The sequence below is a fragment of the Corapipo altera genome, unplaced genomic scaffold, assembly GCF_003945725.1.
Source record: "Corapipo altera isolate COAL_440 unplaced genomic scaffold, ASM394572v1 69, whole genome shotgun sequence".
Lineage (NCBI taxonomy): Eukaryota > Metazoa > Chordata > Aves > Passeriformes > Pipridae > Corapipo > Corapipo altera.
The window spans coordinates 5,589,863-5,603,288 of record NW_020884908.1 but is presented as its reverse complement, the minus strand read 5'-3'; the positions used below and the strand labels follow the sequence as shown (position 1 = coordinate 5,603,288).

The following is a 13,426-nucleotide window of genomic DNA, read 5'->3' as shown; positions in this document are numbered from 1 at the left end:
ACCGAGGTGTAGCTTCCTGAACAAGGCGATGACCTGTAAACTGAGTAACCGTGCGATCCACGGCTGGGGTTGTTGGCGCCTTATTGCTGCCGTGTCTTACGGAGGGTAAGAGAGGGAGGATATGCCTCTGCTGGCTTCCAAAGTGACAAAAATAGTCAGAACAAGGGAAGAAAATAATAATATTGATGAAAAGTAGGGGGGGAAAAAAGCAGAAGTTTCTAATTCATGGGAATAGATTAAGGAAAAAGAACCGAGATGAGGAAGTTGGAAAGATAGGGAGACAGAGAAATAGCATATAGTGGGGGAGGAGAAAGTTTTCAAGCACGGTTACTTAACAGTCCCTAGAATTGTTAAGAACTGAACCTGAGGCAGCAGGGCAGGCTGGAAGCTGTTTGGGATTGTAAGGAGGTGAGGCAAGTCAGGGAGGTCAGGAGGAAGTTCAGGTCTCAAGAGAGCCAGATGCTGAACTAGAGACTGCTCTCTGCATTACTGCTGTGCCAGGGCTGAATGCAGCTTTCCAACTCCCTGGAGTTGTGGTGTTTGCAACATTAGAATGAGTGAAGTCACCCTCAGTGTTGACTTTAGCTGAGGGAAAAACAGTCCTGACAGTCTGCTCTGAGCGTTGGTGACAATTAGTACTTTGTCACCAAAATATGTACTGCCTGTTTTGCATTTGGGTTAGACACACAGTTTGTCTAGATGATGTCTTCCCCAGCGATTGGTAGCGAATACTGAAGAAACCACTGCAGTGCTGCGGTCATACAGGAAATTATTTTGAGTAATACTGGGTCCATGAGACACTTGGTCACTTCACAGGTTGTGTTTGGATCGTTGTTTTCAAGCCCGAGGGCTCAAGTCCTAACATGTATGAGACTGTGCCAGTAACCCCTTCTCATTGTACGAAGGAACTGTTTTCATGCATTACATTTCCTGTGGTTTTTTTTCTTAATGTGGCATTAAAACACCAGAAGACCCTTCTCCTTATTCCATAAAATGTTAGTTTGAGATGTAGGTGAGGGATTATGTTAGGGGGTTGAGGATTTCTATTAAACTTGTTTGTTCTATGTCAGCTGTAGTATTTCCAGAAATGTATAACCTTGAAAAAGTGGTGTTACATTTGTCTCCTACAACATTTACAGTTTCACTAGTACTCCACTGTTGTCTTTTAGAAGGTAATGCAAATGAAGTAATGTTTATGACTCCGAATACTGTTTTCTGACACAATAGCTAATAATCTTTAATGTCATGTTGGGTTTTTGGACTTTTTTTTTTTTTTGTGCTAGGAAGTGGATGTGGAAGAAAGACTTTGCGAGTTGGATCTTAGAAGTGATTCAGATGTTCCTGATGTTCCTCCACCAACAGACAGCACTCCAGAAATCCTCAAGAGAGCTTTGTCAGGCTTATCTGCCAGGTATAGTAAAACAAAGAGCTCTAAAATTTAATAGCTGGTGGCTAAAATTCTTACAGATTATGTTGCGGTTTTAATTCTTACAAATTGTACTACAGTTTTAAATTTCATATGATAGACATGAAAATTCAAGGATAAATTTTTACTGGATATGATTGATTTATTTATGCTGCAATAGTCCTTTCACTGTAATATTTTTTGCATGTAGCTGTAGATTGCCCATTGCATAAATTTCTAAGTAAACATAGTTTACATAAACATTTACCATTGCTCAGTCTGAGCATTGCAATAAAATAGGCTAAAGAATAGTGATTGGGTGTGAATTACAGAATAATTATTTCTGGGTGTTATAATAAACTGATTTCCTACACCCGAGGTTAAAAGAGGGGGTTAGTATTTGTGTATAAATGAAAAGATGTGTACATTCTCAAGGTGAGGTTTGCTAGATTTTTGTAACATTTTCACTTCTAAGTAATTTTCTTTGCAGCTAATTACAACATAACTTCTATTTCCATTCTTTTTAAAGCAATGTTTATTTTTTTTTCTGCTGTTTCTTTTAAAACCTAGGTTTCTACCTCCAACCTCACAGAAGCTTAATGGCTAGGAAATGTGGGGGAATGTGTATGGATATAGATAGACAGATAATAGACCTGCATATTCATGGAGGCTGTCAGATAGAGTTCCTAGTATATTTTTTTTTATAGAGTCCCTTTACAACACTTGATCAGTCAAACCCTTTTGGAGCTTGCAAGCTGCATTATGTTTTTTTCACTAATGCAATGAAAGAGCATTTAAGTGATAGATCATATGCCAAAAAACTACCTAGTAAAATGAATGTGTATATCATATATACCTTATGCTCAACAAACAAAGCAATATACAGTGTATGTTTCAGATGCAGCTTGGGTCTTGCAAGAGTCAGAAGTATCTCCAATCCACACTATGATTAAAAATTTCCCAGTCCTTGTAAAAAAATTGATCTGCAGTAGATATCTTCAACAGCAGTGTGAAATCATAGTTTTTTCACCTTGCTCCTTTTCTAATCTGTTGTCTGTTTCTGTTGTGATGTCTGTGAGCTATAAACAGATGTAATGTTTCAGGTTTCAAAAAGTGTGTTTCTAAACTGCACTAGTTGTGAGCAGAATGTGATGTTCTCTATTGCCATCACACTGCAAGGAGTGTCTGGTTTCAGAGTTTTCTCACCATGTTAAGAGTTGTGGAAGTCTCCAAATCAGACTTGTTCCAAAGGGCACGGCGATACCTCAAAGCCTGCAACTGAGAGGGGCATGTGAAACCTTTCCTGTTTCACATGCTTGAAATTCTTTATTGGAGTGTTTGCACAAAGGTGTACAAAGGTGCTTTGAGTGAAAAATTAAATTCTCAGTGCTTTATGAACGTGAGATTCAAAATTCTCTGCTGGTTTAGTAGCTAGCAGATCCATCACAACTGTTGTTATCATGTGCAACATGAGTGAGTTGCACTGTAACTCTCAGAAATATGGTTTTTCTTTGTATCTGAACTTAAATAGTATCTGTAACTTTCTAGCAGAGAGGATGAAATAAAATTTTCAGGTGGCTTCCTAGATTCTGGAGCTTCTCTTACTGAAGCTGTCTTTCCAGTGCTGCACTTGCCAACATCCTCAACATACCATGTGGTATTTTAACATAATTCTTAAAGGAAGCTGAATTCTTCTACAGGACTTTTCCTCACTATGGATAGGTCACTAGGAGAAAGCTGCTATTGTGTAGCCCACATCATGGAGGAACAAAAAACCATGTTTTGATGAAGCCTGTCGTGCCTCTGTTCTGATACTTAAGGCAAATCCAATTAGTGGCTGTAGCTGACATTAACCTGCCACTGAGTAACATCCTTGAAAATCAACTTAATAAAGTTGAAGTTTACATTAGAACTGGACTGTGATGTGAAACTAACATTATCCCCTGCATCAGGTGTATCTCCTGATGCAGCAACAAAGCACAAGAGTGATACAAAGCAAAACATCAGTAAGAATTTCTTTAGGCCATAGTAGGGGGGTTTGTGTTTAGCAGTAACTTGTGATTAGTTGATTCAGTATACATATAGAAGAGATGACCTCAACTTGTGCCAGGGAAGGTTTAGGTTGGATATCAGGAAAATTTTTATTAGGGAAAGGGTATGTCAATCACTGGAATAAACTGCCCAGGGAAGTGTTGGAATCACCATCCTGGAGGTATTTAAAAGATGTGTAGTTGTGGCATTTAGGGACATGGTTTAGTGGTGGGCCTGGCAGTGCTGGGTTAATGGTTGGACTCAATGATCTCAGAAGTTTTTTCTAACCTAAACAATTCTACGATTCTGTGGTAACAGAAATTTATATTCAATTTTCCTTAGGTAGCCACAAATGTCTGCAAAGGTCTACAATGGCAAAAGAGTACAGCTAGTTTGACCCATCATCCCCCATTGTCACATATTCTCCTGTCCTGGTGCCAGTGCTCACAAGAGCACAGGACTGCTTTCAATAGATAACCATCTGCCCAGCAAAAGAGCTACTTTGCCTCTGTGGAAAATTGGTGATCACCTGTCAGGGTTTTTTGTGTGTCTGTTACTCCTCAAAGAATCATATGTGTTTTACCTGGCAGCCCTTTTTCATACACAAGCCCTTACATGGCCGGGCCCCCATCAGTCTTGTAATGGCATGTTTTTTGAGGGTCCTGATGTATTTTCACAGCAGCTTCAATAGGAATTTGTGCCATTCAATTGCAAATAACATTTGGCAGGGTGGGAGCAGCATGGGAAAGAAGAAAGATGGCTGATTTTAATTTCTTTTACTATGGATCCTGTTTAATTGGATAGTTAGTTGATTCTGTGTTTCTTGCTATGTGTTTGATTAAACACAAAAAATTTCTGCTACTCCTACTGTTTCTGATACACTTTTATCTCTAGTTAGCAAAGGAAGTGGCCTTTATTTTCATTTATAACTGCTTGCTTTTTATTATCTTTTTTTCTAATAGATGGAAAAATTGGTGGATTCGTGGAATTCTCAGTCTAGCTATGATTTCTGGTTTTTTTCTGATCATATACCTGGGATCATTTATGCTGATGCTTCTGGTAAGTTTGTTTAAGTACATGCTTCTGGGCAAGAGTTACTTGATCATTCATCATGCCTATGACAGCTAGAAGCAAACTGCACAGACAATTCAGAGCAACTCGTCTCTTACTTCTGTGAGTGTAAATACTTTTGAAAAACACTGGACACAACTGGAACTTGTGTATTAAGGAGTTCTCATATACTGTAATTATTTTATTTAAAGTAGGAATTAAAGTAACTCTAAGAAGTTGAATTACTGTTGCCTTACTGCAATTCTGTCGTCCATTTCATTGACTAGTTTCTATCTCCTACTATTGCATACTTTGAGTCTGTTTTAAAAAGCAAACAAACAAAAATCAAACCAAAACCAACACCAAAAAACTCTCCAGGACCAAACCCACCACCACCACCAAAAAATCTAAAAAAAAAAAAAAAGTACTGAGACAGTTTTAAATTTGAGGCTAAGGAAAGCAGACAACTCTGGTCTGCTGTCTGTGACCAGCACTGAAAGGCTTTTCTCAGGCATGCCTTGTGGCCTTGGGTTTATCTGTAGAGTGGAACTAGACCTCTTTCCACAGTACAGAGATAAAGTGAATTTTATTTCACTGCATTTCATGAAGTGAAATACTGATGATAATGATAATAATAACAATAATTGTAATATTCTTCATACATGCTGCATAGCAGGTCAGCCTTTACTGTTTCTTTCCATCATTTTTATTGCTGGTATTTTTATTGAATAATGGTTTAATTATCTTTCCCAGTCATGGCAAGTAACAGGCAGGAATGTGGTGCTTAAAACACTGAAATTGGTACTTGTAGGTAACTGCTCTGATTTTTTTTACTCTAAGATTGTTTAACTGTCAAAATGTGCTTTTACTTTTTTTATGTCCTCCTGTGAAAAAATTTTTGGATGGTATTCCTGGAATCATGTAGATTGGGAAAGACATTTAAGATCATTGAGTCCAACCATTAACCCAGCACTGCCAAACTACCACTAAACCATGTCCCTAGGTGCCACATCTACATGTCTTTTAAATACCTGTGGGGATGGTGACTCAACCACTGCCCTGGACAGCATCTTTCAATGCCTGACAGCCATTTTGATGAAAAATGTTTTCCTAATATCCAATCTAAACCTCCCCTGGCACCAGTTGAGGCTGTTTTTTCTCACTTGTTACTTAGAAGAGACTGACCCCCACCTGGCTACAGCCTCCTTTCAGGTTGTAGAGAGCGATAAGGTTCCCCTTGAGCCTCCTTTTCTCCAGGCTAAACATACCCAACTCCCTCAGCTGCTTCTCATCAGACTTGTGCTCCAGATGCTTCACCAGCTCCATTGCCCTTCTCTGGACTCGCTTCAGCACCTCAATGTCTTTCTTGTCGTGAGGGGCCCAGAACTGGACACAGCAGTCGGGGTGCAGCCTTGCCAGTGCCGAGTACAGGGAGATGATCACTTCCCCAGTCCTGCTGGCCACACTATTGCTGATAAAAGCCAGGATGCCACTGGCCTTCTTGGTCATCTGAGCACACTGCTGGGTCATGTTCTTCAGCTGCTTTTGACCAGCAGGACCCCCAGGTCCTTTTCTGCTGGGCAGATTTCCAGCCACTCTGCCCCCAGGCTGTAGTGCTGCATGGGGTTGTTGTGACCAAAGTGCAGGACTTAGCACTTGACCTTCTTGAATCTGTATTTACAACTCTGGGCCCGACCATCCAGCCAGTTTTTAACCCAGCAAAGGATATGCCCACCCAAGCCATGTGCAGCCAGTTTCTCCAGGAGAATGCTGTGGGAAACTGTCAAAGGCTTAACTGATACCCAGGTAGGCAACATCCACAGCCTTTCCCTCACCAAGTAAGCAGGTCACCATCTCAGAGAAGGAGATCAAGTTAGCCAACCAGGATTCTCCTTTCATAAACCCATGCTGGCTGGCTCTGATCTGCTGGTTGTCCTGTATGTGGCATGGGAAGGCATTCAAGGTGGTCTGCTCCATGACCTTCCCTGGTAACAAGGTCGGACTGACAGGCCTGTAGTTCCCTGGATCCTCTTTCCAGTCCGTCTTGTAGAAGGGCATCACATTGCCTAATCTCTAGTCAGATGGGACCTCCCTGATTAGCCAGGACTGCTGATAAATGATGCAAAGTGGCTCAGTGAGCACTTACATTCACCTCACTACCCCTGGGTGCATCCTTTCCAGCACTGTAGAAGTGTGTGTGTGTCTGTGTGGTGTAGCAGGTTGCTGACCATTTCCCCTTGGATTATGGGTGGTTTATTCTGCTCTCTGTCCCTGTCTTCCAGCTCAGGGGACTGGGTACCCAGAAAACAACTGGTCTTACCATTAAAGGCTGAGGCAAAGGAGGCATTAAGCACCTCAACCTTTTCCTCATTCTTTGTCATTATATTTCCCCCCCATATCCAACAAAGAATGGAGATTCTCCTTAGACCTTCCTTTGCTTCTGATGTATTTATAGAGGCAATTTTTTTATTATCTTTTATGGCAGTAGCCAGATTAGGTGCTCATTGCGCTTTGGCCCTTCTAATTTTCTCCCTGCATAATCTCACAACATCCTTGTAGTCATCCTGAGTCACCTCCCTCTTCTTCCAAAGGTCATAAAATCTGTTGTCTTGAGAGACTGGAATGCTGTTTCACCAGCATTATGATCTGCATTAGAGTCTCTACATCTGAATTAGTCTGGTTTATATTTCCTGTTTTCAGATGAATGACATGACAAACTAGTAATCTGTTGTTTCTTTAGTGAAGGATTTTCTTTTGTGTGTGTGAAGAAACAACAAAAAAAAGCCCTTTTAAAGTGTAGGTGATTGGAGAGATTATTTTCACAGTCCTTCCTTTAGTGGTCTGTTACATTTGCAAATGATGATTATGAACAAAAAGGACATAATCAGTTTGCAGGGTGACTTGGTGTATTCACGGTATACTCTGAGATTGCAATCATGGGCAAAGCTGTCAAGACAAAGTAATTTGTTTTTTGTCAACCAAAAAGTAATGAAAGTTAGTATAGAATTCTTCCTCTGTTATACCATAAAGCAAAATCTCTGTCTTTTAATACAATTAACTGTTCATAAAGTTGATATTTGAGACTAGGTAAAAAGGAGAATGGAGGAGAAAAACCAGTCTTGTTCATGAAATATTTAATTCACTGGAATCAAATAACACATATTTAAATAAGAGTTATCATGCTAAAACTGAATCTTAATACTGAAAATGCCCAGAGGCTTGTAGGAAGAGGAATCCAGTGAGGTATGGAACACAAGCCCTGAGACTGCTCTAAAGAGTTGGGAGTTATGTTTTACATTTGTCTGCTGCCTTTTGCAATCGGATATGTCTGTCACGTATTGGCCTCATAAGGCACCAGCGTGCCTGTAGCAAATGTGGATAGTGCCTTCCCAAATCTTCGTTCGCGAAGCCCAGCCATGACTGGCTGCTCAGGTAACAGGCACAAGCTTCCATGCCTTTGGACCCCAGTGCCCTTTTCCACTGTAAGGTGCAATCCCTTAATATTGCTCTTGCATTTAAAGTTTTATAACGGAGGCCAAGCAGAAGAAAGAGCACGAGATAGGGGAGCTTCAAAATTAACTCACTGAGGTGGTGTAAGACTGTTTCAATCTGTGTTCACACATTGAGCAAGATGAAATGTATTAATGAATGCAGGTGGTAAGAGAATGCTGCAAAGCCTTGCATGCTGACACGTGCCATCAGTGTGGGAAGGTTTTTACTCCTGCCCCTGCACGGGATTAGCAACGACCTGTGTTTGGCAATACCATGTAACTGGATAGGGTGATCTGCTTGGTGAGTGTGGATTGGACAAAACTGGCAGAGTCCTTTTGAAGCCCAAAGACATGACAGGACATACAGCCAGACTAGTGCAGGTGAAGCAGGGAAGTAGTGAGATCAGCAAAACGAAATGAGGGCCGTGGAGGGTGTGACATTCAGACCTGGGTTAGATGAGCTTTGCCTCTAATCATAAATCCTAATTGCCCCTAATGAGATGCTTGCAAGTGAAAGACCTGGCTGCCCAAGGTGTGTTGCACAGCTAGTTTTTTCCATTGGGCCTAGAAAATATTTCTCCCATTAAATGTCAAGATAAAACTTAGCCAAAAGAAACAGGAGAGCCTTCTTTACAGGCAGCACTCCTGACCTGCTGCTGTCAAACTATTTTAGTGAAAAAAATCATGAGCCTTTCCTTGTTTCACAAGTATATTCTTGCAGCTAGCCAAATGTGGGGGTTTTCTCTTCATGCATAGTGGTTTGGAGATTTTTTTTAATTTTAAACGGAGCTTTAGTTTTTCTTGTATTTGCTTTGAAGTTGTTTTCTGAGTGGAATTTCAATTCAGAATAATGTCTCTCTTTAATGCAGGCTGCATTGCTACTCACTGCCTGTAAGAAACAACTGCAGCATATTTACATAGTTTTTTATTTCTCTTATCTTAGGTCTTAAGCATCCAAGTGAAGTGTTATCATGAAATCATTACTATTGGTTACAGAGTCTACCACTCCTATGACTTACCATGGTTTAGATCCCTCAGCTGGTGAGTAGCAAGCAAGAATTTCAGTAAGTCAGGATGTGAAACTTAAATCTTCATCTTCTTCATATCCTGTTGTGGTGGAATGATAGCTTTGTGGGCCATGTGTGGACATAAAACTTGACATCTGTCTCTAATACAGAATTCTGTAGTTGTGTTCCACCTGTGAACTGGGACAAGTCAGTTGGCCTTTTATTACTTCCAATTTTTTCCTTGTTATAAATATGTATACATGTACACATATATGTTTGCTTTCGTTTATGCTTTAAGTCAGAATTGAGCTTGTGGAAACTATAAGTGTGCATAGTCAAAAAACCACCTGATGTATATTATCTGAACTGCTTTGAATTTTTTTTTTGGCTGTTAACCTTGCACAAGAAATTAATAGGACAGCTGTCTTAAAGGCTCCTCTTCACACAAAGAGAGAATTAAAATAATTGCACATAAGTTCTAAATCCTTTCCAGTCATGCACTTAATCATAGGACTGCATAAATACAGTGTTGGGGGAATCTTCTGAAAGCTAGAAGATGAGATTAATTTTTATGGCAAATCCTGAACACCTGTGAAATGTCCAGTTTGTATAGGGCTGGATAGAAATGGGGAAATCAACTCTTCTGAGTTCTGGGAGGAAAAATAAAGGCTTTTATTAGTCAGTGTTATGGGAAGGTGTTGGGCACATGTAGTCTTTAAGGTGCTTAAGGAGATAATTCCTTAGACATAACCTGTGTTGTGTTGCCTTGGTTTTGTGTCATGTCAGGTTTTTTAAGGAATTGAAATATCTAGGTTATTCCCTGTCTCTTGTCACTTTGCTTCTTCACTTCTAGAAGCAACTTTACATTGCAATCATACACGAATGATTCTGCAGTCCTGCCAAAATTTTTAGAGGAGGAAATGTGCACTCTACCACTTGTTCTACTTTGGCACTTCACCAATGTCACTTTCTTATGTGGAGCTCAAAATCAACTCTTCTGCCCTGCCACACTAGTTAACATCAAAGCTCCTCTCAAGTCTAACATCTTGGCACTGATACTAAATACTAAGACACTTCAATGAGATGAGAGAATCCTGTTAATAGTTTGAACATGGACTGCATTTGCTGGTTAGTTGATGGATTTAATGCTGTAAGATAACTGCTCAATCAAGAAAGCTAAAAGGCAGAGTGCATGGTGGAGAGGAGCAGGAGATGCATCAGAAACTCTTTCAGATGACAATCCTCAGGCCAGATGGCAAGAGCATAGTTGTATTTAGATCCTCAAGCCCCATGTCGGATTCACTGTCATATAACCTCAGAGGATTCATTTTGCAAGAATCTTTTTTTCCAGTTTCCAAGGCAGAAATCACAAACTACCCTTTTTAGGATACAGGAAAAGAATACGCAGGACTGCTTGTGTCAATATTGATGGCAGATACTTGTTCTCTACTTTTAGAATATTTGAAATGGACTCGCATACATGTGGAGTATCCAATGCCATAGTTTAGGATGAAAAGAATTTTCCAATTGCATTCTGAAAGATGTGTTTGTTTTTCTAGTGTCATTGCTTTAGAAGAAGAAAATTACAAAAATTGGCTCATCAGAGGAGACACTGACCCTTAAAACTGGATTTATACTTGAATTTTGGTTTTGTCGCATGTCTTTTCTACCCTTCTGATTTTTATTTTGTGTGATCTCTTTTGTTCTGGGGTTTTTGTTGGTTTTGTTTTTTTGTTTTTAAGAGTTGCACTTAGTGCATATTATTAAAATAACTGTTAACTGTTGCATATTGCAGGTACTTTTTGCTGTGTGTGAACTACTTCTTTTATGGAGAGACTGTAGCTGATTACTTCGCTACATTTGTGCAAAGAAGAGAACAGCTACAATTCCTCATTCGTTACCACAGGTTTATATCTTTTGCACTGTATTTAACAGGTAAGTGTAGGAAATCACAAAAATGAAAGAACTTTGTACTGCATTTGTGTCTATACTTATTTAATTTAAAAATATGTATAGTTGCTTCCTATCTTTATGCACTTCCAGCTTCTCTTTCCTCATAATGTCCAAGGAAATTGTGTTTGTGGTTCCATTTTTTCTGTGAAAAGATGAATACAAATTTTGTGTTCACCAAGAAGAAGAAAGCAGCCTAAACAAGTACATGATCTTGAGAAAGTTGAGCTAATAGTGCTGAAGAGAAGTTAGTAAACAGTGACCTTGATCACTGAAGAACTGGGGCTCAGTACCTGAATATGTGAACACTGTTTTGGCAGATTGTGGACATGACTTGTATGTGTATAATTGCTGTGCTGTGTTGATGCTTTTCTGTGCAAGTGTTCTGCGAGGTCTACAGTAATAGGATTTACTAATATGTTTTAAACTGATTAGTCAAAATGCCTGAGTCTTAGTTTTGTCTGCAAGACATTCAGACACTTGCCTTATGGATAGATTTCCTCCCTGTCCAAAGAAAGACTTTTAATTTAAAAGCCTCCTCTCTAGGAAGAGGAGACACAAGCTGGCACTCTCGTGGGGTATTGCTTTGTGAACATGTAAATATAGTCCACAGTGTTTTCAGCAATGCAGTTACTATTACTTTAGCATAAAAGTAAATCAACTGAAGACTCAGATTGGCTTAAGGGACAGGGGACTGCTATGGTACAAATACTTAAAAACTGTACTGAGAAACCTGGTCTTTGATGAACTCGCAGTCTGTCTACTGTTGGTTGTTTTTTTTTTTAACTAAAGAAAAATTCTACTCAGTGCTTAGATCACAAACTTGAAACCAGCTTTGCAGAACCTGAGCTTTTTCAGCTGGCTTTGGCTTGAGGAAACTAACTTAACTAATGCCTCATGACCCAGTGAGGAGAGACATGAGGCAAGATAGTCATGAGCAGAAGCAGGAGGCAGAGTGCAATTTGCCCTCTGGCACACTAGGATTGAGGAGTTACTAAGGTTCTATCCCCAGGGTTTAGGGTCTTTTGAGGGCCTCTGACCCCTGCTGGTACAGGAAGTTGCCATAGGAGAGAAGAGGTGCTCTATTAGCCACCCAGAAAGTTTCTTTTGGTCAGCTGATTTCTCCAACACCTGCACTTCACACTTGTGTTGCATATGACTGTGTGCCTGTCTGGGGGAAAGGGGCAAGCTGGTCCTCTTCCTTTTATTTATTTCTGTTAATTATTCAAAACCATTTTTTTGACCTGGCTTTTGAGTGGTTTTTAAAAGTGATGACCTCCTCCACTAAAAATGGTGTCCGTGATGAGACCTTGTATGTACTGAGATGAATGTTCTTTACTGATGGTAACTAAATCTGTGTTAACTAAATCATAATCTTATGAGAATAATTCTATATGTACACTTAACTGAATATAAGCAAACGCTCCTAGCGGCAGATGAATTAAAAACTGCTTCAAAGGAAGAGAATTACTGGTATATCACAGTTCAGTGTCATTGCATATAAGATGGTACAAACTACACTTGCTTTGTTTTACAGGATTCTGCATGTTTGTTTTGAGTTTAGTGAAGAAACATTATCGTCTGCAGTTTTACATGGTGTGTATTACCCACTTTACTGTGGTCATTCACGTTATGAATGTCACTAGAAACAGTCATGTCCCTGTGTTCATAAACTAGTTCGGAAGAGAGGTGTGGAAAATGTGCTTAAATTGACAATGCCATGAAATCAAGTGTTACTGGAATGTTTGGTATTTGTTCACTTTGCAGATTATTATTATTATTATTGTATCACGGGATGCGACCTTTCAGTCCGTACAATCTGTCCTCGGTGAGGCCTTGTGCGTGTACAACGTGATATGTTTCCCTTAGTGATAGGCTGATACTGAAGAGATTCCTAGAGAAAGGGGTGTGCATCTCCCTCCCAGGTCTGAAGCCAAACAGTTCAGGGCACTGTGGGAAGTGGTTCTTGTGACTCAAGTGTTACTTTGTAGAGGCCCCGCTGAAGTACTATGAAGAGAACTTGATCTTAACCCCTGTGTGGAAGATTTATTCTGTGATACTTCACAACTGCTCTGGTCTTCTGCTCTGTTGTATTTCAGTAGATCATTGGTCTGTTAGAAGAAACCAGCATTCTCATCTCTTGTGTTTGTCCATCTAATAAACAACATAGTAGCTAATCAAGAGCATGAACCCTTTTTTAATATGTATCTTATAGGTCAAAACCTAATTTTATAACATTACAGGTTAAAAACAAACAAGCAAACAAAAAATGACCCTAAACAAACTCAAAATACCCCATTGACACCATTCCCACTGCCACTTCTATACTGGAATGACTAGAAGCCACAGTGAAACAGTAATGTGGTACAGCTCCTGTCTTTAAAGAACTTGAGCAATCAGGGCATTGCACAACCTTAAAGATTTCCTAAAGCTCTGGGGATGCAGTTAACCCCTCTGTTTCTACACTGCTTTAGGTAGCATTTCACCATTGA

General features: G+C 39.8%; 1 protein-coding gene across 1 annotated transcript in view; it reads left to right on the top strand.

The window, feature by feature from the left end:
* CDS1 (CDP-diacylglycerol synthase 1) overlaps positions 1 to 13,426 on the top strand; it is a 32,542-nt gene that overhangs the window by 7,220 nt on the left and 11,896 nt on the right. Inside the window, exons 2-6 of the mRNA XM_027652864.1 lie at positions 1,284 to 1,411; positions 4,399 to 4,495; positions 8,921 to 9,018; positions 10,780 to 10,919; positions 12,472 to 12,530. Coding sequence (XP_027508665.1) covers positions 1,284 to 1,411; positions 4,399 to 4,495; positions 8,921 to 9,018; positions 10,780 to 10,919; positions 12,472 to 12,530 — 522 coding nt within the window. The remainder of the gene's footprint in view (positions 1 to 1,283; positions 1,412 to 4,398; positions 4,496 to 8,920; positions 9,019 to 10,779; positions 10,920 to 12,471; positions 12,531 to 13,426) is intronic.